The sequence below is a fragment of the Aptenodytes patagonicus genome, chromosome 13 (assembly GCF_965638725.1).
Source record: "Aptenodytes patagonicus chromosome 13, bAptPat1.pri.cur, whole genome shotgun sequence".
Classification (NCBI taxonomy): Eukaryota; Metazoa; Chordata; class Aves; order Sphenisciformes; family Spheniscidae; genus Aptenodytes; species Aptenodytes patagonicus.
Genome location: NC_134961.1, coordinates 7,458,334 through 7,482,740, shown reverse-complemented (window position 1 = coordinate 7,482,740; position 24,407 = coordinate 7,458,334). Strand labels below are relative to the sequence as shown.

The following is a 24,407-nucleotide window of genomic DNA, read 5'->3' as shown; positions in this document are numbered from 1 at the left end:
AGGGTTTTTGGAAGGGTTGGAGGCTTTTGCTTGCTCCAGTCTAATTGTTCTGGGGATTTCCCTTATGTTTCCCCGGGAGCAGAGGGATTAAAGTCCTGTTGCAGAAGGGAGTAACCCCACCAAACCCTGCTGGGGTGGAGGGAGTGGAATCGCTGGGGGAGGTTCTGCAGCCCCAGACTGCGGGCAAACATCACAGCATTTTTTTGGATGGACCCTCTGAATTTCATGTGCCCCCCACCTCCATCATGCCTAATTTCGGAGAGGTTCCTACGCTGTCTCTGGGGAGGGACGATGGAGGAGCCTGACTGCTGCCAGCCCATCCCTCCTGAGCTGCCCGGGGGGCACCAACCCCTCCTTGGCAGCGTGACCAGCCCCGTACGGACCCCCCAAGCACTGCCCCGACATAAAAGACGCTGCAGGTTTCGTAAGGCAGCCGCTGAGATACCCACCCCGATGCATGTGCCGTGCACTGAAGCCTCTCCGGCCTCGTGTAACCCCTCTCTCGCTCTGAGCTTCCTCGGGATGGGGCACCCCCACTTTGAACCCTACCGGGAGAAACAGCGGGGGCTCCTGCTCCTCGCAAACGGACTGGAGACGTTCCCCGGCTCCGGTCACGGCGGGCGGGAGGGGTCACGTACTAACCTGTCCCGGGCGGATGTTCTTGCATGTTTTTGGTGTAAAGCATGAAATTTGACTTAACATAACTGAGTGTCACATCTGTGGGCTTTCCTTATCAGCAACCAGAGTACAGCAAGGCAGGCCAAATTCCTAGGCTTAACGCTGTGCTTCTCTTGCCTCTTCCTGTCTGTGTATTTTTTTTAAAGATACATAATTTCTGTCGCCTTTTGCATGACTCTCTCTGTGAGTTTTCTCTTCGCATGCTACATTGCTTTGGTTTGAATCTCACAAAGGTTGGTTTCTTTTATTTTACATTCTCATCACACCTTTTCCCTCCCTTCACTTGTCGGGCTTTTTATTTTGTCCTTTGTTGGTTTTTTTTGCAGGTAGAGAAATTAGATCCTCCCTAGTCTTAAACTTTAGCATAACAGCATCTCTTTAACGCAATGAGCAGCCACTAAGTCCTGTTTGGCAGTCACAGAAATGACATCGCCACGCCGGCTGTCCTGTCTCCCTGCGTTTGGGTGGGATGTGATGTCATTTGCTGTCACCTCACTTTCTGTTGTTGCTTTTGGTCGGTAGGACTGTGTTACCTGAACTGTGCACTTTTTGTTTCACAACAAAACGAACAAACGCGCTAAAAAAGCAGTTCCTTTCTTCTCGACCTGTTCCCATCCCCTCCTCCTTCTCACCCTTCCCGTTTTTCTCTCGTCTGTCCGTCTCTGTTTTACTGCTGGTGTTTCTTTTTCATTTTTTTTGGTTCTATTTGATTTTGGTTTTTTTTTTTTTTTCCTTTTAGCCTGTTACTGTACAGCTGTTTTGATGTTGTGGTCCGTGTTTTCTGTTACTGAAAAGCAGTTGTCGCTCATTTTAAAAAAAAAAAAAAGTTGGTTAAAACAAAAAAAAAATTGTGCCAAGAACAAATCATCCCAATTGGAGCATGTGGGTAGCAGCCAAATCACTGCGAGGAGCTTTTCCGTGGCCTGCCCGGCCAGAGGTGTGACACTCAGAAGGGAGAGCCAAGAGTGTTACTAATCTAGTATTTAATCAATTTTTTTAAGACCGAGGTGGCCGCCTCGCCATCAGGTGCCTGGCAGAGGCTCCACAAAGTCAACCAAGACCTCCAAAGCGAGCTGGAAGCCCAATGCCAGCGTCAAGAGCTGATCAATCAGCAGATTCAGTCGCTGAAGCGCAGCTACGCCGAGGCCAAGGACGTGATCCGGCACCACGAAGCCGAGATTCAGAGCCTGCAGGCGAGGCTCAGTAACGCGGCGGCCGAGCTCTCCATCAAGGAGCAAACCCTGGCCAAGCTCAAGAGCGACCTGAGGATCGAAAAAGAGAAAGCCAAAGAGCAGCTGGAGGAGTGGCAGCACGGCGAGGCCACGCTCAGCTCCCAGCTGAAGGCCAGCGAGCAGAAGCTGAAGAGCGCGGAGGCTCTGCTCCTGGAGAAGACCCAGGAGCTGCGGGACCTGGAGATGCAGCAGGCTTTGCAGAGGGACCATCAGAAGGAGGTGCAGCGGCTCCAAGACAGGATCGCGGACCTGAGCAGGCAGCTAAACGCTAGCGAGCAAGCGCGGATCCTCATGGAGGAGAAGCTGCAGAAGAATTACGAGGCTTTGCTGGAGAGCTGCGAGAGGGAAAAGCAGGTTTTAATACGAAGTCTGAAGGAGGTGGAGGATAAGGCCAACGAGTATGAGAACCAGCTGCAAAATAACGAGCAGCAAATGGAGATTCTGCAGAAGGAGAAGCTGAGTGCAAAGTTCGAAGGCAGCGAGCTTGTCCACCAGCTGGAGGAGCAGCTGGTGATGAAGGAGGCCAGCATCCAGAAACTCGCAGAGCACATCAAGGAGCTCGAAAGAGAGAGAGATCAGATCAAATGTCGGTTCCACGAGCTCATGAATCAGGTTGCCGAGTCGGATAACGAAGTTGCAAAGCTGCAAGCGAAGTTGAAAATGGAAGAGACCAACTACCACAATCTGGAGCAATCGTTCGAGGAGGTGTCGGATCAGTTCCAGGGTGTGCAGAAGGTGCTGAAAGAAAAAGAAGAGGAGCTGAGACACGTTAAGGAAATGCACTTGAGAATTGTGGAGAAGAAAGACCAAGATCTCAGTGAGGCTTTGGTTAAAATGGTTGCTTTAGATAGCAGTTTAGAGGAGACTAAAGTAAAGCTAAAGGCCAAGGAGGAGGCTTTAAAGAAATTAGCTAGTATAGGCACAGCTCCATGTGCTGAGGAGACAGAAGACCTTGGCCCCAGCCTCGAGGCTGATGAAAGTCATCTACCCCAACTGGGGCAGCCTCTGCAAACTCAGGATGTCCTCCCAGCTCTGACTTACGCACTGAAGGAGGAGGAGGAGGAGGAGGTTCTTGAGACCAGTCAGAGGCAAGCGGAGGAATTCGGCTCCCCGTCCAAAGCTGTAGAGCTCCAGGACCAAGAGTTAGTTCAGAAAGCCTTAGCAAAGCCTGATGTAGGAATCTTGGGGGCCAAGAGGCAAAGAATCCGTTTCTCGAGCATCCAGTGCCAAAAATACATCCATCCAGACGGATCGGAGAAAAACTGGACAAGCAGTACCTCTTCAGACACGAGCCAAGACAGATCGCTGTCTGAAGAAAGCATGTCATCAGAGCCAGCTCTTGGTTACCCATCACCGGGGACAAGCGACTCTGAGACCTATCTCTCAATCATCCATTCCCTGGAAACCAAACTTTATATTACAGAGGAAAAACTCAAAGATGTGACGATGAGGCTTGAAAGCCAGCACGGCCATAATCAGGAGACGCTCATCGCCCTCCACCATCAGTGGGCCAGCACAGAGTCTCAGCTGCGGGAACAACTTCAGACCAGCTTGTCCCAAGTCAGTGCTTTGATCTCACAGCTGGAGAGTGAGAGGCAGGAAAAGTTCAAGCTCATAGAAAATCACGTTAGCGAGCTGGGAGGTTTCCAAATGAAAAATGATCAAGCGCTGACTTGCTTAGAGAAGTGCAGGGAGCAACTAAGATCTTTGCCCAAATCAGACAAGGAAAAAGAGGGTGATTTGTTCCTTGTTACTCTGTCCAGCATGGAAACGACCTTATCAAACGCAATCCAAGCCTTGAGAGGGGCGCCAGTCCCATCGGAGTATCAGCAGAGTGAAAGCCTTATCACGGAAAGCCCCGCTCCAGAAGGAGGTTTTTTGGGAGAAGAGGAGCACGTCTCCACGGAGCAGCGAGCGGAAATGTTTGATGCCGGCCAGCTGAGATGGCTTTCTGAGAGAGTGGCATTTGAGGCCTCTCTCATCAACCAAATAGCGGAGTCTCTGAAAAATGCAAGCTCTGAGATATCTCAGCTTCTGAGAGAGATCCAGGGAACGGCTGAGGTGGTTTTGTTGGAGCCGGCAAATGTTTCTCACACAGCAGTCGACTTGGCCAGCGTCCTATCTAAAAAGCTGCTGCTGGAAGGGGAGTTCTGGAGCCAGGTGGAGGAGCTGAGAGTGCACTTGAGCACCAGAGAAGGAGAAGCCGAGGGCAAAACAGAAACAACAGGTTTGGGCTTTTCTCCATGTTTTCTCAGTGCTGTAGCAGATGCTACGTTGATCAAGGCAGAACTTGGGTTTGTCGCACAGAAAATGAGAGAATCTTTTCATCAGAGATTAAAAACAATTGAAGAAGACCTCCACAACACCAAAACAGCTCTCCAGCAGCATAAATGCATGTTGGAGGAGATCATCAAAGCGTACAGGACTCCTGATTTTGACAGAGTTATGCACCAGATTTCTGAAGCACTTGAAATTCAAAAAGATGCTTCAGAAAGAACCCAAATCTCCTGGGATGGGAGCCGTCTCCAAATGATGCCGTGTCAGGAATTAGCCAAGGCGGAGGAGATTGGCAGCCTGCCGGACCGTAGTAGTGAAGCTCTTGTTTCCATTCAGGAAGATCTTGCCCAACAACTGAAGGACAAATCAAATGTTCTGAAGGAAATATCTGTTGCCTTACTCTCTCTGCCTCCTGAGGAGGCAATGAGAGACTGTCAGAAGCTCCTGAAAATATCTCAGAGTCTTTCATATCATTCGTGCATGGGAGACCTTGAACGGTATTCCTCTTTGTTAGTCCAAGATGCAATTGTTCAGGCTCAGGTTTGTTACGCTGCTTGCAAAGTCCGACTGGAGTACGAGAGAGAGCTGAAGTCCTACAAGGAGTCCTTGCAGAGCATGGACGCGCTCTGCCAAGAGCGCGTGAAGACAGTCTCTCTCCTTCGGGACGAGTACGAAGACTTGCTTAGAAAGCAGCAGGGTGAGTATGGCGAGGTGATCGCCATGCTTGAACGGGAGAACGCCGATCTCAAAGCAAAGGTGTCCCAGCTTGACAGTCAGCGAAGGCTCTTGGAGGAAGAAGAGCATAAACACAGCAAGAGTTTGAGTGAATTGCAGGGACGGTATGAGGAGGAGATTCGAAATGTGATAGAGCAGCTAAACAGGACAGAGGATGCTCTGAAGGCCGAGAGGACGGAGGGCCTCAACCAGCTGGATGCCATCGTCCGTGACAAGCAGAACATGGAGCAGTATCACCTGGAGCAGATGCAAATGCTGGAGGACAAGTTCCAGGCCAAGATCAAGGAGCTGCAGGTCATCCACGGCGAGGAGCTGCAGGCGTTGCAGGAGCACTACAGCCAGAACCTGCAGCGCCTGCAGGAGACCCTGGACGAGTACCAGAGGCAGCACCCGGAGACGTCCCCCGCGGCGGGCCCAGGCGGTGGGGACGCCTGGGCGGCCGGTGAGGCGGGTGGCACCGGGCAGGGCCCTAGCAGCGACCTGGACTCCATGCACGGCCTGAGGGAGCGCATCCAGGAGCTGGAGGCCCAGATGAACGTCATGAGGGATGAGCTGGAGAACAAGCATCTGGAGGGGAACGCTTCCACCTTGAGGGAAAAATACCAGAAAGACTTTGAAAACTTAAAGGTCTTGATACGTTTTAATGCTTTACGCTTTCGGCTGCTGAGTGTACGGGAGGGTGCGTTCGGTCCCGAGGTTCGCTTGCCGAACCGAGAGGTGTCCCCCAAAAGAGCCAGCACGCCGAACCAAGCCCCAAAGTGTTAGAAAGGCCTCTGTAAAGCATGGCATTTCCCTTTTCTCCATGCTGGGTTATTCTAAATGCCTTGCTGAGGGCTTGGTCTCAGCGGGAGGGTTGACTATTGGAGGCGGTCTCTGCGTGTAGAGGGAGGGAAGGTTTCGAAGTAGCTTGATAACTTCATGTTATCCTTCAATATGAAGACCGTAGTGTTTCTCTTCGTACCTGAGGCGTACGTTTTGTCCGTGACTTCCCTTTAAAAGCATTCCTCAACTCTTGTCTTGCCCAGCCTGATCAAATCTCCAGTCTGTCTCTGCTGCCCTCAAAAATGTAAGACGAAATGGAAACTTAATGCTCTCAAAATGTATGTTCCTGGGGAAAGTAGCTGCAAACGGATGCCAAATTCTGTAGCAAAGCGAAGTTCCTCTGCTTTTTTGAGAGGCTGCAAGAAGAACTACCCTGGTGTTGCACACCAGTGATTCTTTACACAACAAACAGTGCACAGTTACGGGAAACCCAGGGTAGGTGCAGAAAAGCCCAGTGGCAATGAAGTGCCTGTGTTCAGTTTGCTCCACCACTCAGGACTGGCTGTAAAACTAGCCTGAGATGGTACAGCGCCTAAAAAAAAATCTTGGGTTTCATGTTTTGCTTTTGATGGGAGAGCATTTCCAGTTAGGACGTGGGTTTAGGGCAGCGGAGGACTCCCAGCAGCACCCAGGGAGGCTTCCAGGTTGAACAGGCAGCCGAAAGGGCAGCGATGCAGGCTGCACGCAGAGGCCATGCCGGCGAGGCTTTCATGGAGCAGCCATTCTTCAGAGTCGGCAAAAATGTGGGAGAGCTTGCTTCCAGCCGTGAGATCTTCAGCGCACATCTGAGCTGGGAGTAAAGCATGGCTCAACTCTAGCCAAAAGCTGGTTTTAGCCTGGAGGGAGCAGTAGTTCCGCTGCATCCTACCAGGGGTGAATCGGATGTCCAGGGGAGGGAGAGCTGCTGGGGAGATGGGAGGGAAGCGGTGGTGTTCACTGAAGGCTGTCTCCTCCATCTCAACCCTTAGGAAGGAAAAACCCATCTTGAACCCCCCGCTCAGGTCACACAGGTAACGCCTTGTCTGGCGAGCCAGACACCAAACAGGGTCGCTTGTACCGGGGGATGTTCTTGCTTTGGAAGAAGCAAAAAGGCCAGAACCAAAATAGAGGCTGAAAAATAACAGCAAGCAATGAACCTGACCTCCCACCTCGGTTTTCAGCTTTGCTCTGCCAAACTTGCCGTTTGCCTGGCAGGAAGGCAAGCAGCAGCATCCTCTGGGCAGAGCGGTCCAGGAGCAGAGCAGAGCGAACCGGCCTCTCTCTGCACCACTGTAGGAAGCAGAGGGACAGACAGCAAAATAGAAACTTCCTTCGGTTAGAAAGCTAACCAGGCGATTGCAAACCTGTCCGATTTACAGATTAAAATGTGCTCGATTCTTCTCTTCTGAAGCTGATGGAGAATGTAACATCAGTAACACGAGGTACTGGTTTGTACGTGCTCAAATGTCCTAGATTTATAGCAATGCATTTACAACACATTAAATACTGAATCTACAGCCAGACCTATGGAGGAGCAGTCACCATTTTCCTCCAGCATTAGAGGCGTAATGAGGAATCCTGCAAGGCTGCTTCGTGCCTCTCCATAGTCAGCCAAGTCCCGACAGGTTCTGGTGCAGAGTTATGAGTTTCAAAAAAAAAAAGCTGAGAAAATGAAGAATGCCTCAGGATTCAAACTTAAAGGGGAGGAATAAAAGCACCAGAGCTGAAAATTGGGAATGAGAGTGGCACAGGTTACAGAGCATTAGACAACGAAGTGGGGGGTAGATACAGACTAGATATAAGGAAGAAATGTTTTACGCTGAGGGTGGTGAAGCACTGGCACAGGTTGCCCAGAGAGGTGGTGGATGCCCCATTCCTGGAGACATTCCAGGTCAGGCTGGACGGGGCTCTGAGCAACCTGATCTAGTTGAAGATGTCCCTGCCCACGGCAGGGGGGTTGGACTAGATGACCTTTAGAGGTCCCTTCCAACCCAAACCATTCTATGATTCTATGATTCTGTGATGCTGAAGAATGTATGTTAGTGTAGGTCAGCGGGTGTTAGACTGTCATGAGTACTTTTGTCACTGGGGGAGTGAATTTGTCCCCCTTAAATTTCCCATGGAGTCCCAATGGCTCCCTGGGTGATAGTTCTTGCTTCCCGTGGAAAACATGAGCGTGAATCAAGAAGAAATCTGTTGCAATCGGGAAATTGCAAATCAGCCTGTAACGTTAAGAGGGGGAAAAGCCCGGTGCAGTGCTTGGCATCAGGGTAGCCCCCAGATGTCTGATGGGGCTTGTGCACCTCATCCCCGGTGCGTTCCCCTTCCCAGCTTGTGGCTCGAGCCTGCCTGTGGCTTTGCTGTCCTGCCTCTGTCCTGCAGCCGTGTGTCTGCCCACGATCCTGATACGCTTGGCAGGGCAGCCGGGCTGGCGGCTGAACTGGAAACAGGCTTTTGCATTTGCTGCAGAGGCAGGAGCGGGGTCTGTGCCTGGGGCAGGACCGGGTTGGAATTCAGGATCTCGCAGCTGGTGACTCCTGAATCCCCAGAGTGCTGCTCCCATGTCCTGGCCTAAGTTCACTCCTAGTAATTCAATTAGCAAATAATTGCCCGTGCAGCATTTGAAGCGATACTTGGTTGGGAATTAAGGTTCTGTTGCTGTCACGAGTCATTTGTTTTCCACCCCAGAGGTGGCCACATAAAATCAGGCATTGCAAAAGAGAGCAGAAGGGGCACAGTAGGCTTTTTTTGGTTGTTTTTAACATATATTTGCATTCCCCAATCTGGTCTGACCCCAGACCTACCCTGTCCTTCCCTTCCACCGGAGCTGTCAGGGGTCGAGCGACTGCAGGACAAGCTCTGACCTCGCAAGGTCCATCCTCGGCCGGCTCCTCCATGGTTGGGGAGGGAGAAGATCCCCATGATGGAACTTGGGTGCCGACCTACCCGCTGGTGTGCGGCACCCAGCAGGCTCACCACCGCTGTGACGCCGGCCCCACGCTCCCGGGTCAACCCCTTCCCCTCATCCCTTTTGCAGGCAACATGTGAAAGGGGCTTTGCAGCCATGGAGGAGACACACCAGAAGAAGATCGAGGACCTGCAGCGGCAGCACCAGCGGGAGCTGGAGAAGCTGCGGGAGGAGAAAGACCGCCTGCTGGCAGAAGAAACGGCTGCCACCATTTCAGGTATGAGGACACGACAGAGGGTCCCCCGTGGTGGGGCAGCTCCGTGTTGATGGGGACATGGGGATGGCGTTTGCTCCGGTGTGGAGGAGCAGAGCGTGGGGTGGGATGAGGGCTGGGTGCAGATCGCAGGGAGATGGGGAGAGGCTGGTGGGACATACGTTTTGGATGGAGGCCCATCTGCTGGTCCTTCCCCAGGCTTGGTGCCCCTCTCCTTGGCTGTAACGTGGTCTGATCTGCTTTCCGTTCCATCTCAGAAAGGTGTTAGTCATTCCTGTGGTTAACGTACTGCCGATTCCACACTGAATTCATTCTTCAGTGCCCCAGGGAGTTTTAAAGCGCTGGAGCCCAGGGTCTCTGCATTGGAAGTCCCACAATCCAGGAAACAACATGTGAATTGGACAATCGTTTGGACTTCGTTAAAAAGCGGGATTTGCAGAGCCCCTTTGCTGCTTTGCAGCCAGAGGCACAGACTGAGGGGGGCTGCGAAGCAGTGGGAGGTTTGCTGGGATGACTCGGGTTTTGTTCCTTTAAAAATCAAACAAAAACTCAAAAAAAATGCCCTTGGGTGGAGCGGTGCTGGGTGGTAACGCTGTGCTGTCCCACGCAGCCATCGAGGCCATGAAGAACGCACACCGGGAGGAGCTGGAGCGAGAGCTGGAGAAGTCCCAGCGCTCCCAGATCAGCAGCGTCAATGCCGACATCGAGGCCCTCCGAAGGCAATACCTGTAAGACCGTCGTCATCCTCCGTCTGTCGCTATGTCTCGCAGGGAGATCACGCGTGTGGGAGACCCCTGTCTCCTCTTTGATTTCAGCAATGAGTTAGGGGCAGACCTGTCGTCGCAGGGACCCCTTTCCTTGGTCCCGACCCAGCCGTGCCCATCGGAGGCTCTTGGTTGCCCGTAATCTTTCAGGCTCCAGGTCAATGTCCCCACACTACGCAAATTCAGCTGCTTTATGATCACCAGAAGTAGCAGATGTGCGGACACGGTGCTGCTTTTCATGCAGCTGCAGCGGGAGGGTTGCTCGACCAAAACTAACCAGGCGAGGAGAAAGCACTTAGCTTTTCGTGGCAAGGCTGTCCTCGCGTGGGAGCCGAGCAAAACAGCCAAGCAGCTTTATTAACCTTGATGCGGCTACGTAAGCCCTGTGTGGGTGTGCAAATGCACCCAGTCCCAAGTCCTCAGAGCAAACTTGATAGATCTTAGCTCAATTTTGGAAACTTGAGAAAGGCCAGCCATTTAATCTCCTAGAGAAAGACTTCCATCCCTTTTGGTGCCCAAGCACTGTAGTGCCAGGAGAAGGAAGGGTTGGCTCCCTCTGGGCTTGAGATTTTTCTCAAAGGGAGTATGCAAGTCCTCCTCCTCAGTGCTTCGATCCCTGTTGGAATGTCCTGGGTCGGCACAGGGCGCTGGAGGAAGGGCGGGCACGGGTGGGTATGTGTGGGGAGGGCACTACCCGGTGTGTGTTTCGCCAGGGAGGAGCTGCAGTCGGTGCAGCGGGAGCTGGAGGTGCTTTCGGAGCAGTATTCGCAGAAGTGTTTGGAGAATGCCCACCTGGCGCAGGCGCTGGAGGCTGAGAGGCAGGCCCTCCGCCAGTGCCAGCGGGAGAACCAGGAGCTCAACGCCCACAACCAGGTGAGGGTCCCCGCCGTGCCCGGGGCAGCCGGTGCAGGCAGGGTGTGACGGGCGAACCGCCCGACGGGCAGCGCAGTGGGCTCTGCGCCGAGCCATGCCCATGCTCCCCCTTCCCACAACGGCTCTCCCCTCTTCCCAGGAGCTGAATAACCGCCTGGCTGCGGAGATCACGCGATTGCGGACCCTGCTGACCGGGGAGGGCGGGGGAGAGGCTGCTGGATCGCCTCTCACGCAGGGCAAGGACGCCTACGAGCTGGAGGTGAGCTCTGCCACTGCCGCGCCGAAGGGGCAGCATTGGCGGGCACAAGTGCCTGTGGACCCCCAGGACAGTGCTGTGGCCATCCATCCCTCCGCACATCGGGTCTGCGCGGCCGGTCGGCACTGTGCATCAGGGGTGCAACGGGGCCAGGAGCTCTTGGAGTCCTGATCTTCCCTTCTCACCATGTCAAGCCGGACACCCGCTCTTCCTTCTCCAGCCCTGCTTGTCCCCTGGGATTCAGTCCGCACAAGGCAGTGGGGACTATCAGAAACCGAGGGGTGTGCAGGGAACACATCAGCGGTGCAAGCTTGGGCAAGTTCCCAAGAGACCCAGTAGTAATTCTCTTGCGTGAACCAGAAGACGGGTGAACCGGCAGCTTTGCGGTGCTGGCATGGAGCCGGCGTGGGGCTGAGCCTCCAGCCCTGGCTTGGCTGTCACCAGGCACAGCGGGCAAGCATCTCGGGATCGTGCTGCGTCTACTCGGGTGCAAACACGCGCTGCTTTTGTTCCCACAGGTCCTGCTGCGGGTCAAAGAATCGGAAATCCAGTACCTGAAGCAGGAGATCAGCTCCCTCAAAGACGAGCTGCAGACAGCACTGAGGGTAATGCCCAGGGACATTTCTGCAAATCCTCTTACAGGTTGTGCTCTGCTCCTGTGTGCGCGTGCTTAGATTTCAGCTCACTTATCCCAAGATTTGAAACAATATTTAATTTTTCCCCTGAATAGAATTGAATACCCATTTCGGTGTCATCAGTAAAGCGCTCCACAACTGTATCGGCTCAGGAGTTACCCCTTCTCCCTTCTAGTGGGAAAACATCCCCTTCAGTGTTTTTCCCTATTTCCTGTCACATCAGATCAGATTTGAAATGGCAAAAGTAATCGGTGTTAGAGATCTGCCCAGCCTCCCAGCATCGGATCTGGTTTGCTCTGGACGGCCTCTTTGCCAAGTCTGTTTCTGGGAATTCTGCTTCAATTCCGTGTCTTTGCTAAAATCAAAACCCACAAACAAGTAATTCTGTAACGAAGGGGCTGCGTGCACGGGCAGCCGCTGGGCTCACAGCTTTCTGCCTATCTCAAGTCCCGTACTGCTGTTAAAAGCGGCTTCGTGTGTGAAATGCGTGCGTTGCCCCGGCCGAGCACTTCTCCTCGCTGCCAGCTCTTCTTCCGTCGGCATTTGCCAAGCTCCTCTTCAGTGCATTCACAACCCCCTTGGCTCCAGCTGTATGTCTGACTCCGTTGGGTTGTTCTTGTTCCTTTTGACAGGATAAGAAATACGCCAGCGACAAGTACAAAGACATCTACACGGAGCTGAGCATCGTGAAGGCCAAGGCAGACTGTGATATCAGCAGGTTGAAAGAGCAGCTGAAAGCAGCCACAGAAGCTCAGGGAGAGAAATCCCCTGTGAACACCACTGTATCGGGATACGGTCAGTCCTCCTCCGGCAACTCTAAGCAGTCGTGGGTTTCCCGAGCTAACACGTGCATCCTGGCATACAAGCCCTTGTGCAGTAGCGGGTCTGAGGGGTGCTTTTTTGCCGTTTCATGCTGCTTCCCACCTCAGCTCCTTGCGGACAGTCTCACCGGAGATGGCAGGGACCAGGCAGACCTGAATTGCCTTCCCGTGGCAGTTCCCCCCTTCCGGCCCCGCGGATGGGAAGCTGGTGGGCTTTGAAAGCCGCCTGGCATTTTACATTGGGAAAACCTCGTGCGAGAAGCAGTGCAGGGGAGCGGAGACCCCCGAGAGTCCCCTCTGCCCTTCCGGCAGCGCTGCTTGAGTCGGGCACGTCGAGGCACCTGCCTGGGCTGGGAGGGCAGAAGAGCCCCAGTCCTGCTCCGTGCAGGAAGCCCGTGGGCACAGCGCTAACGCTGTTTTCTTTTACTTCTCCCCAGATATTATGAAATCAAAAAGCAACCCTGATTTCTTGAAGAAAGACAGATCCAGTGTTAGCCGGCAACTAAGGAATATCAGGTCAAAGGTGAGCTCAGATCTCCTTCCCCGTGTGATGAAAATGCCCAGCGTTACTCTCCGGTGGGGGTCCCAGGTGGGAAGAAATTGGTAGGGGAAGAAAACTGAGAATTTCCCAGTCACTAGCGCTAGACTGGATGGCACTGGGGAGAAAAGCGAGCTTCTGACTATGGAACGGCTGACTGTGCAGCCAGGCAGGGCCCGCTCCCCCCCGCGATGCCCAGCAGGGCACACACACTCCTGAGCCCGCTGAGATCGAGGCGTGAAGCAGCTCCCCGCTTGAAAAAAAGGATGAAGTTCACCCTGTTCTTTGGTCTTTCACAGGAGGACTCTCCCAGTATTTGCTCCCCGTTTTCAGTTGAAATTTAGGTCGTGTCAATAGGTGGAAATGTGCACATCATTTTAGTGTTCATACACATACAGTGTTGATCACTGCAAGATTTTTGGTCTTTGTATGGACCAATGATGCCTTGGGCCAGGGTGTATTTAACACACGCTTTGCTTGTGTGTTAACACGGTGCAGATGGCCCTGTGTTTCTCTGGCTGTTCTGTACTTGCTGTTGGTCCCAAAGCCCAGTGATGCCGGGTCAAGCTCGCCTGCTTGGCCTGCTGACAGCCAGAGTTACATCGTGTTGCACACTGGCTGTTGCTGTGGGACCACGGGGCTAAAAAGGGCAAATAAAGCCGCTGAGAAGTCATCGTTAAACATAAGTCAGTTGGAAAGAAAATCAGCATGAGCAAAACTCGCTTTGCCTCTCACCACTGGATACCTGGTGTCTCATGCTGATGTTTGAAGTGGTTGGGACCTTGGGCAGAGCAAGAAGCCGGGCAGGCAAAAGGCTTCTAGCTCCATGCCCATGCTGGGGAAACGGTCACCACCCGAGCTCTGCGAGCGGCAGGTCATCAGCTTGGGGCGTCTGCGCTGCGCTGAGTAAATACAGAGAAGCGTCTCTGCGCATCTCAGGGGCAGCCCAGACCTGCTGGGCCGGGTCTGATGTTGGGTTTCCCTTCACCACTTCAACCCAGACCCCTTACCTTATGGTCCCCCGTGTGTGTTGCTTGGTGGGGGAAGGAGGAGAGGAGAGCAAGCATGGGCTCTGCCTGGGCACGTTGCCTGCTCGCATCGCTGCCGGGGCGGGGGGGGCTGGGGCTGTGCGAACGCCAATGCGTGTGGATTTATGAGCTTCTTGTTTTGTTTTGTTTTCTTTATTTTGCTTTTTCCTTCAACAGTCCGTTATTGAGCAGGTCTCATGGGATAACTGAAATGAACCCGAGTCCAGGTTCCCTGCCACGTAGGTAAACAAACCGGCACCCACCAAGCGACGCAGCTGCCCACTGGAGCGGCCCACTTTTTGCATGCACTGCTCACACCTCCATGGCAAACCAGAGCCCTTCTTCTCTTGATGACTGACTGGTTTATTTACGGCTAATTATTTTACGGGGGGAGGGAGAAGGGGAGGGGAGAAGTCAGCAGACCCAAGATCCGTATGAAATGCAGTCTCTCTGGCTCTTCCCTGGGGAATATGGCTTTCTCGTCTTCCTGCTCCTCCCACCCTCCCCAACACAGCTAACCATCACAGAGAGGATTTGGACACGGTGGGGCACGTTTTCCTGTTTGCTGTGTTGGGAGCGCGGGACATCGAGTGTGCATGCTTGAATGACTCTGCATGCCTCAGACTAAACTTCAGCAACATCCAGGTCTTGTAGGAAAAATAGCCAGTTTGCTGTTAGCCGGGCAGAGGAGTGGGTCAGTGATGCCTATAAACGCATTTCCCACAAAGGCCTGTAGCATGTAAAATGGTGGCCCCTGTTTCAGCTGCAGAGATGTCCAGGACTGCCCTAAATTTCCTTTACCCCTAATTGCTGCTTCTTTAGGTTGATCTGTGCCTGAGCATAGGAGTCCTCCTTGCCCGGTAACTTCCTCCTGCTCTCCAGGCTTCCTCCAGCTCCCCGGTGTCCACCCCGCTGCTCCATCCCTTGGCACTGCGCCTCCGTCCCACGTGCTGACCTGAGGCTTCCGGGCTTATCCAGCAAAAGGAGGGAGCTGATGAGAAACGAGGCCGATCCTAATGACCCAAATGTCTCAACTAACTGGAGCAATAGTTAATTTATTGGCCCATGGTAAAGACTGAGGTTAGAGCACCTGCAAAGGGAGGTTAGAGAAAAGAGGGGAGCTCCCCAGCACGGTGGCAGAGGGGTGGCTGGAGAGCCCCAGGAAGTCTGATGGAGGATCCCTTTGTCACAGATTTCATCCTACATTAGTCTCCCTTCGTCAGGCTCCCTTCATCGGCAACTCAAATGGGTTGTGAGACTGCCTAAGGGGTGAATTTGCTGGAATTTGTACCATCGGGCAGAACAGTCTAATAGTTTCTGTTGTCTCCTTCCATCTAATGAGAAGTCAGACGTACAAGCTGGAGTGCATGGGTTGCTGCCTATTTAAAGAGGCCCAAAGTAAACTTCCTTTAGGAAGTGTGCGCTCAGAGACCCGCATCCCAAGAGACTCTGCTGCCCGTTGAAAAGAAAGCATACGGCATTTGTAAATTCAAACCAATCCCTTTCAGTGCTTTCATTTCTGTGCTGCTTCCCAAAGCCGTTCTGTATTTGTGAGCCTGTGGGAGGAGAAACATTTAAAGAAATACAGTAACCATGGGAATCTGCACAGCCTTGGGGCAAGTTTATCATGGAGTCCTGCCTTGATAAACACACGTTGAAGAAAACCCAGCCCAAAAGTCCAACCTGCTGCTGTGATTGTACAGTCCTCTGGCACCACGGTCAGGGAAGTAAAAGCAAAAGGGGAGATGGCTGCCCGTTAATAGAAGGGGCTTTGCGTACAGGTCTGTGCCTTTTGAAGCTGCCACGTCTTGGTCTGTTAAGGCAAATAATGTTCCAGCTGCAGAGTGAATTCCTTGCAGGTTGCGAGGAATCGGTTTGCAGGCAGCGGTTACCTGCGGGGTGCATGCAGGCAGCTGGCTGCCTGTCCCAGGTACAGCCCAGCAGCGAAAGCCTTGACAGCGTGTAGGGGCCGAGCCATTGCTCGCTGGGCCTGGCTGTTGGTTAGGGAGAAGTCTGTGCCTCCTCAGCAGCAGCAAGCAGGGAAAACTCACTGGTGTTCTGCTCCCCTGAAGCTCTTACGCCACAGTTTCAGGGCTGCAGGAAGGAAGGAAGGCTGGCTTTAGGCTTGCGCATCTCCTCGGGCTAGTTTCAGGTTAAAAACTTACAGGCGGCAAGCAATTTGCTTCTGGGTTTCTACCCCTCACATTGCTGTTTTCCTGGGTCCCCACATAGGCAAGAGTAGAATTCACAAATCGACATGCTGAGGGCTTAGTGGGGCAGGCTTTTCTGTTGGCTAGCTGAGTGTCGTGCCTCTAAATCTGGATGCTGCATCTGAATTGGATCAGCCATCAGATCCTGCTAGAGCTGAAGCAAGCGTTTAGCGAGTCCTCTGTCTAACCCTGTGCAGTAGAGGCAGCTTTGGCTTGGGAGAGCCCCCAGGCTGGGGTTAGAGAAAGGGTGGGATTGTCGCTGGCAACAAAAAATGCAGTTTCCAGGGCTGCTTGAGCAAAGCCTGCACATTGACCGGAGCCAGGACGGTCCCAGACGGACGCACATTCAGTTGGTGCTGCAGTGGCGTGGGCAGGCGGGGAGGACCGGCGTGCAGGTCCTGCTCAGCAGCGCAGTGCTTTAGCGTAGCAGATCCGAGCTGGCCTGCCCGGGGTTCCCGCAGTGCCGGAGCTCTGCTGAAATTGCCCCAGCCACCGCTGCACCGCAGGCTCCGGGGGGGCATTTTCCGAGTCGAGTTAATCCTGCTTGCAGCATGGTGTGCCTCTCATTTGCTTCTGGTACGTCGCCTGGTTAATTTGCAATCTCACCCTCTCTCTAGGCGCATTCACCAATAACCGCCCTCCATAACCGTGTGTTCTCTCTTAGCATGTCCCACTAATCTCTCTGCCAAGGAGGCCATTCTCCCGCTGCCCACGTCTCCTTTGCCTGAGCATCGCACCTTTCCTGTGTGCCAGATGCCCGCCGCCGCTGCCTCCCACCCGTATCCGACGCTGTCTGTCTTTTCTCTCTCCCAGAGTCTGAAGGAAGGCCTGACTGTGCAAGAACGCCTGAAGCTTTTTGAATCCAGGGACTTGAAGAAAGACTAGTTCTCCCCGCTCCGCTTGACCACGCGCACCTCCCAGCTTGAGGCAGCACAGCACCAGCACCGTTTGTCTCTCGTTCCTTAACGACTGTCCTTGCTGTCGTTCGTCTTGACGCCCCCGACGGGACCCGGCGCCGCGGTGGCGGTGCCCCCCGCCGCCCCCTCGCCTCCCCAGCACCTTTCCCTGCTTGTGAGACACTCTGGAGACTCAGAGAGGGAGAGGAAGGGATCGGGGTGGGGTTTTTTCCCCTCTCTTCGGTGCTTTGTAGGAGAATCCTTCCTTTACTGTAAACCATTACACTAAGTGTCAGTATTAAGGCTCAGTAGCCTGTTAATAAGCTAGCTCTGTCGTACCAACTGTTTTGGTATGCAAGCAGGGCCTGGGTGGTATCGGCCATACCTAGCTCTTACTGCTGTCAGGAGACCCAGTGCTCAGAGCACGCCAGGAGCCTAATCTAACCATTGATCTCGATTGCATTACTTGCACCTACAAGGGGGGGAAAGCCTGGGGGAAGCTGTCGGGGAGCGCAAGTCCGTGCCGGCGTATGCAGCCTGGAGGTACAACACTGACATCTCGCTGGAGAAGGATGCAAGAAATGATTCTCCTGCCCCATGACTGTGCCGTATCCTGAATGTAGGCGACACCGAAGCCCGGCGAGCTTTGGTGGCTGCCCAGGTGGTTATGGATAGGGAGCTGCAGATACTCATGTGCACCGTCGAGTCCGCCCCATCGGCATGTCTTTGCCTCCCGTCTCGCTGGTGGTCGGAGTCGGTGTTTCGTGGGCTGAGCTGTAAGATCACTTTCTTGCCTCTGTTAGATCAAGCCCAGCACTCTTTTTTTGCTGTTACTCCCTTCCTCTCATTGAGTCCCGTGTATCCCAGGGTCTGTGCGCATGTGAAACTCCCTTTTCCTAGTCAAAGGAAAGTAGAGTAGAAAGTAGAGCCAATATTGACTGAAAATGCACAGTGCTCAATGCATATAATGCTCCTTTTTTATCAGCTTCTTGAATTCAACTCTTCTTGTCAGCAGGGCAGCTCCTATTTTAATTCTTTAATCTTTTTCCTGAAATAAAAATCTCAAAACCAGTATGTGCTTCAGACCTTCTCAGTCCTAATAGCTTTTGTGTTTAAAGCATACAATTTAGCACCCTGAGGCCAATAAACGGATGCAAACCAAAAGTGAGGTGAGGGAGCTGGTAGCACTAGATGCAGCACACGGCCAGCCGAGCAGAGGCTGTCTTCCTAGAAGCCTACGCTGCTTTGCAGCATCAGGGCTGCCCCGGCACGGTGGCTTCATCCCGGGCTGGCGAGAGCGTTTCAAGATGCCACCTGTAAAGACCCCCCAGGTCCTGCCTCACCGATAGTCCTGGCCGGGAGCAGGGCTGAAGCAGCGCTCCGGCATGTTGGCTTCCCAGCCCCGTTTAGCTGCCGAGCGACCCGCAGCACGTTGGGCTGGGCTGTTAAAATTACGCCTTAGTCTTCACGTGGAGCAAAGCTTCCTCTTGTCTTTCGGGTGCTTAACAAACGTGGTTGAAGCAGGCAGCTCTGCATGCTTTCACGGCTGATCTTGGGTCCGTTAGGCGGGCGGTACAAGCGCAGCCCTCAGAGCAAACTCTCACTGCAGCTCTGGAGCAGCGAGTGCTGCGGGGCTGGTGACAGCCATCTCCAGTCCTGCCACCAGGTTGGACCACGGCGGGTGCCAGAGAGTTCGCCCTCATCCTCCCGCTCCAAGCAGCTAGTCTCTGTTTCAGCCACCAGACCCTCGGCAAGAGATGGTGTCATCTAACCACGGCGTGAATCAGGCTCTCGTCCAGCTTGTGTGGCCTTGCCATGGCCAAGCGCTCGGCTTGACGCCTCCCGGGGCACTCGTGGCAGCGCATGGCAGCCGTCCGGTCCTGCCCGTGGGAGCCCCACTTGTCCCCAGCCAAGATGCCAGCGCTGTGCAGCGGGCAGAGCACGTACGGGGATGCTCTCCCGCTGCGACGCTCTGTAATCCGTGCCTGGGTGTACATGGAAGTCCTGGAGATAGGAGCAGGGTAGGAAAGATGCTCAACCACTCGGATACAAAGGCTTTTCCCTCGTCAGCAGGCACGTGCCCTCTAAGATGTTTTGATGTGCAGCCACTCGCCCTAATCCGAGCTCACCGTAGCGCTTTCCGTAATCTGAGCGTTGGAGGACCCTGGAACCTTCTCAGCCATGACCCACCTGGACCGCCTCTCTGATCAGCCATCAGCCGCTCCCAGGAGTCTCGGTGCTGCCCCTTGCGTTGTGTTTGCTTTCACCCGTCAGTCAGCAGCCGCCTTAGTCCTCCTCCCATCCCGCCGTGGAGGAACGTGGCCTGTGCGCCCAAAGCTGCACCATCAGCTTCTCGCCGGCATGATGGGAGTCCAAACCGGGGAGCCCCAAAGTGGAAATGGGCGGCTTAGCGCGGTCCTGGGGCTGTGGAAATAACTGCTCTCACCACGCTGAGCTAGCTAATGGCCTTCTAAAGCATAGACTGTTGTTGATAAACCCATGAATGTTGGTAATGCTTAGCAGTGGCTTTTTATAGCCATGGCACGGCCTCCTGCTTCCCGTCCAGCTGAGGAGATCCAGATGCAGCTCTCCCTTGTTGTAGCCCTTCCCAAATTCAGCCTTCTCCAGGTCAGGTGTGTATGTGTTGTGCTTAGAAGTCCACTTCTGGAAGAAGAGGGTCCTTTGTCACTAGTCGTGTGCGGGGTTTCTCTCTCTCTCTCTCTCTCTCCCTGCTGGCATCTTGCACTTGACTGAAGTGAGAGGTCTGGGTCTCTGGTATAACCTCACAGTTGGGTGAAGGGTGCGTGTTCAGGTCCCCGTGCTCACAGCAGCTGGGAACGTGACACTTCAGTGGCATCCACGAGCAGTTAAAGGCAGTCCTTAAGTTAAAGCAGGGACACCAACACCTGCCCAGCGGAGTAGGCTGCAGGACCAGCAGAGATGTCAGTGCTGTGGCCCAGGTTCATCTAAATTTGGGCTAGGTGGGAAGGTGACTCCATCCACTGTGGTTTGTATGTTGTATACGCCTTTCTGACAGTGTCAGGAGACGGTCACCTGGCCCAGGTGCCTGGCTTGGTCCCATCCAAAGTCATCTGTCCAGCTCTCAGCAGGGACAACCTTTACACTTCATCCCTGGCTGCTCCGGGTCCGTGGTGAGCTCTGCTCTCTGGCAGCTGTGATCTCCTGGCAGAGGCCTTGGGACGCAGGATTAGGATGGCGTGTAGGCCTTGTCATTGTCATTGCTCTTCCCTTACAAGACGTCACTGGCTCCAGGAGGATGCCCTCCTCCTCTTCTTCTCTCAAAACATATGGTGGGACTTTGTCCTTTTTAGCCAACCGAGCAGAACATGCGCTGGTCTCCTTCTCGCCATGTGGTCCCTGACCTTTCTTACGTCCCCTAGCAAATCCTGCTTTTTCTTTGCGTACCTCATTTGCTCAGGAGCACTTATTTTAAGCGTGAGGACTAGAAGTTACGTACCTTGCTATTTGCATTGGCACATCAGTGGCGTGGAGGACACAAGATGGACCCTTTGTGATACAGGATCATGCCACTGAGCATCTTGAGGCTCCCCACGGGGGGATGTTTTCTGCTGTACGCTTGCTCATGCCAAGAAATCCTCTCTTGCGGCTTAGCGTCCTGCCTGGGACTAGGTATTGGGCCTAGCGAGTAAGAGCACTTGATTTCTTTGCCAGTGCTCCTGCTTCGAGCCTTATTTCTTAATGTAGAGAACAGCTGGGTAAGTGGAGGGCACACACGGGGCGATCAGGTGGGGATCATCCCCAGCTTTTGACTCAGCATGTGTAAATACATTAATATGATAATTTTTTTTTTTTTTTTTTTAAAAAAAGGGGTGAGGATGGGCAGAAAGGCACTGCAGCGTGTTGGCAAAGGTGGCAGCACTTGGGTGGCGGATAGTGCAGGAAGGCAGAAGGAGGTGCGATAAAAATGCAGTGGCACAGGGAGCCGTGCAAAGCACGGGGGTACTGAAGACGGGGAGGGTCCGGAGAGGCGCTTTCTGCTTGTGCTCTGGCCCTAAATTGCCCTGTGAAGAGAGGCTGCGGGGGGGGGGGGGGGTATTGTTGTTTATAAACATATAAAAATATACTGATGTTTAGTGGGGGGAAAAGGTCACCCAGGAACACTTGTACAGCTCTTGCTCCTTTCCTGTAGACGTGCCCATACGCTAAGCAAGGGATCGTATATAACTTCTGGGCCACTTGTGTCAATTCTGCACCCGAGGCAACGCACACGGTGTTTTCCATCTCTCTGGTGAGGCACTGCCAGGGGATCCAGCACCAGCAGGAACGAAGCTGGATTTTCTTCTCCTCTCTTTCCTCTAGTTTGTTTTTACCTTATTGTACAGAAAATGTCAGTCCTCGCATCACACACACACCCCCTCCCCCTTTTATGGGCTCCCTGAAACAGCTGTAAAATGATTTGAACTGAGGTTTGCTGGGACTCCTGTATGAACAGGATCAGACCCAGGGGAGCAGCTGCTCAGAGGTTTGCTATCGGGGAACTTCGGTTTAATACATATTGGCCAGCTTCTCCGGACCTTCAGATAGCTGAGAAAAGCAAAACGGGCAGGTTTGCTGGGGGAAAAAAACACCCTGGCACAAACGACGGGTGTAGCTGAAATAAAATGTGTTGGATGGCAGGAGGACAGCCGCAGGGAACAGGGCGTGCGGAGGGACGGGTGGGACTGGCCGCCATTGTCATGGTTTTAGCAACGTTTAATAAGCCAAATCAATTAATCTTATTGCTGAACTTCGTGGGTTTAAAATATTTATCGCTAAGCAAAGGGGTCTTTCATGAACACGGTGGTGGCGGTGGTCTCATACGCTGTAGCTTGTAGGAGCAGCCATCTTCCACTGGGGAGTTAGGCTCCTTTGAAAATTAAAACAGAGAACCTGGCTCTGCTGTACCGAAGGTGCATCGGGGGCTGAGCAGCGGCCGCTTGGCATCGTCAGGATCAACCGCACCCTTCGGGGCAGCACTTCACGGGGTGGGAGCGCTGTGTACAACGTCTTACGGCGGCAGCTGCGAGTTCTGGGGGGGGGGTGTCACGAAGGAAAGGAGGAGGAGGAGGGAAGATGCTGTGGTATGCAGGCAGCTGTTCTGAACTCCTGCTGCAGGCTGTGCTCCAGGCTTCGGGCCCTGCTCCGCTTGCAGTCTGGCAAGTATCTCCAAAAGCAATGGAAGTAAGCAGCTCTCCAAAGCAAGAGGCAGTACATTACCTGCCTTTACATTAAAGAAAGAGGGAGAACCTGCAGCACCAATAAACGGCCGAAAACTGAAATATTTCTGCAGAGAGCAGTGCTTTAAAATAAGGGGAAAAAAAACCCAAGCCAGCTGGAAAGCTTTTTACTGATAGCGGTGGTCCTTAGTTATCCTATTGCTTCTGCCTGCTCCAGGCTTCAGCCGTCTTTCACGCTAAATCCGTGGCTATTTAAATTAGCGAGAGTGTGTGTGTGGGGGGAAAGTATGGGGAGGAGAGGGCGAGCTCCCCGCTTGCGCTGGAGGCTTTCACAGTCTGTCTGCATCGCTCGCTGCCCAGTGCAGCAGCTCAGCATGGCGCCGGCCGCGGGCTTTGCCTTTCGGTGTGGTCCAGGTTCCTGCTGTGCACGACGGGGCGAGGCCTCGTAGGTATCCTGCTTCGGACGCTCTCCAGGGCACCATATACCCACGGCGTAACACGTGAAATGCAAGCCGCTGCGTTTTACACAACTCTACCCTGTTGATAGTGCTGAAATGTGAGGTCTAGGAGAAGTCAAGTGCAATGAAGGTGCAGGCACAGCCGCCTTTTAATTGGCTCCAAGTAGGTTGTTTTTTTTTTTCCCCTGCGTAAAATCTTCCTGCCATTTGTACCGTCTCCCCTGAAACGGACTGAATCCTTCTTTAAATGTGACCTTTTCTTTGCCCACATATAAAAAAAGCAGCAAACGGTGCTCATTTGCTTCAAAACTAGAATGGTGTGCTGACTTGCAAACCAGAAAAGTCTCTTTTTTTTTTTGTTCTGTGACAGAGGTGGACTGGGCTGCATTAATAGTGCTGCCCCCAGCACTGTAAAATGTGTCACTTTTGTACCAACTCTATACTTGATTGCACTTCCACTAGACCTTTGCATTTTTTCGTGGTTCGGATACAGTACTTAGTTTGTTGTGGACACTTAAGCACATGCACGCTCGATGTAGCTTGCCTTTCCTCTGTAATTTTTTCCATTTTTTTTTTTTTTTTTAAAAAAAAGCTTTGTTAGTCTTCTCTTTTAAAAAAGTAATTTAAAACCTGTATAGTATTCAAAGCACGCAATGTAAATATTTATTACTCAGAAATTAGTGGAGGGTTCTTTTTTGTGACTAAGTTGTGGGTTTGATTTTTAAATCTTGTTCTAACACAGACGTCCCACCCCATCTGCCCTGATAAACTGTTTTGTTTGGTTTTGATGACTGTTAGAAATATCTTTTCAAACCTTTTCTGCTGACCTATACCTTTAGTTTGGAAGATACCTGTCCAAAGAGCGTGTACAGTCTGTTTGAGAACTGTAACCTTACTGCGCTATAAACTTGGGGTTGTTTTTTCCGTTCAGAGAACTGAGTAATCTTGTATTTGATTGATAGTGGCATTAACACCGTGCGCGTGCAAACTGTTAACCTGTCGTTCCGCAGAGCAGCAGCAGCTACTCGGTGCCGGAGCACCCACAGCTCTCCTTGCACAGTAGCTTAGGGCTGTTGCAGTGAGTGCAGCGAGCCCCCGGATCTCGGAGGCACCGGTGTCACCGGTGTCACCGGTGTAACGCTGTAACTCGCTTGTGCAGCGCATTCAAGATGCTCTTGGACTTCACAAGGGAACGAGAGACACACATCCTACAGCAGCATGGACGTGCGCTGTAACTTCCAGTACGTAACTGTTCAAACATAACTTCCAGTACGACGTAGTTACTACCGAGTTGAACTTACGTGATCCTGTAGTACAAACCGTTTCTCACAAGAGGATGCAGACGTACTGCTGCAGGAGCAGGGAGCGGGCTGGAAACAACGCAGGTGTCGGCCCCAGCGGTTCGTCCTGCCTCAGTTTGAGACTACTACAAGAAACCGAGGGTGCGGGATTTACTAGCAGAAACCTGATGAGCCAGACAAGTTGGTACCAACTGAACTAAGCCAGCTGGCCATGAACTCGTAAATAATGAGTGCAATTACCATTATTTTCTTCATGCTTTTTTCACAGACTGCCCATGCGCAGGATTGACAAGAACACTCGCTCTTTGTTCTAAACTAGAGCGAGCAAAGTATGTTGTAAAATACTAAAGACTATGGTAAGTAGAAAGCAGATAGGAACGCGCGGTCTTTGACCCACGTCCACCCCCCTGGAACCTGGAGTTCTGGATGGCTTGAGATTTTAAAGAATCATTGATTTGAAAGGATGAAGTTTTGGGGAGAGAGAAGGAAGCTCTGCAAGTCTGGGGGTGGTATCTGAAGTGACA

General features: G+C 52.9%; 1 protein-coding gene across 11 annotated transcripts in view; it reads left to right on the top strand.

Annotated features, from left to right (window-relative positions):
- Positions 1-17,997, top strand: part of MPRIP (myosin phosphatase Rho interacting protein) — an 82,250-nt gene extending 64,253 nt beyond the window's left edge. For 7 of the 11 annotated variants that reach the window (XM_076351037.1, XM_076351036.1, XM_076351034.1 and 4 more), the window contains 9 exons: positions 1,680-5,549; positions 8,761-8,908; positions 9,516-9,633; positions 10,383-10,542; positions 10,682-10,801; positions 11,317-11,403; positions 12,066-12,228; positions 12,692-12,777; positions 16,844-17,997. In XM_076351037.1, coding sequence (XP_076207152.1) covers positions 1,680-5,549; positions 8,761-8,908; positions 9,516-9,633; positions 10,383-10,542; positions 10,682-10,801; positions 11,317-11,403; positions 12,066-12,228; positions 12,692-12,777; positions 16,844-16,915 — 4,824 coding nt within the window. In that variant the 3' untranslated portion in view covers positions 16,916-17,997. Of the gene's footprint in view, positions 1-1,679; positions 5,550-8,760; positions 8,909-9,515; positions 9,634-10,382; positions 10,543-10,681; positions 10,802-11,316; positions 11,404-12,065; positions 12,229-12,691; positions 12,778-13,997; positions 14,064-16,843 lie in introns of all 11 variants that reach the window. The other 4 variants (XM_076351029.1, XM_076351030.1, XM_076351040.1 and 1 more) reach the window with 4 other exon arrangements.
- Positions 17,998-24,407: the final 6,410 nt, after the last annotated feature.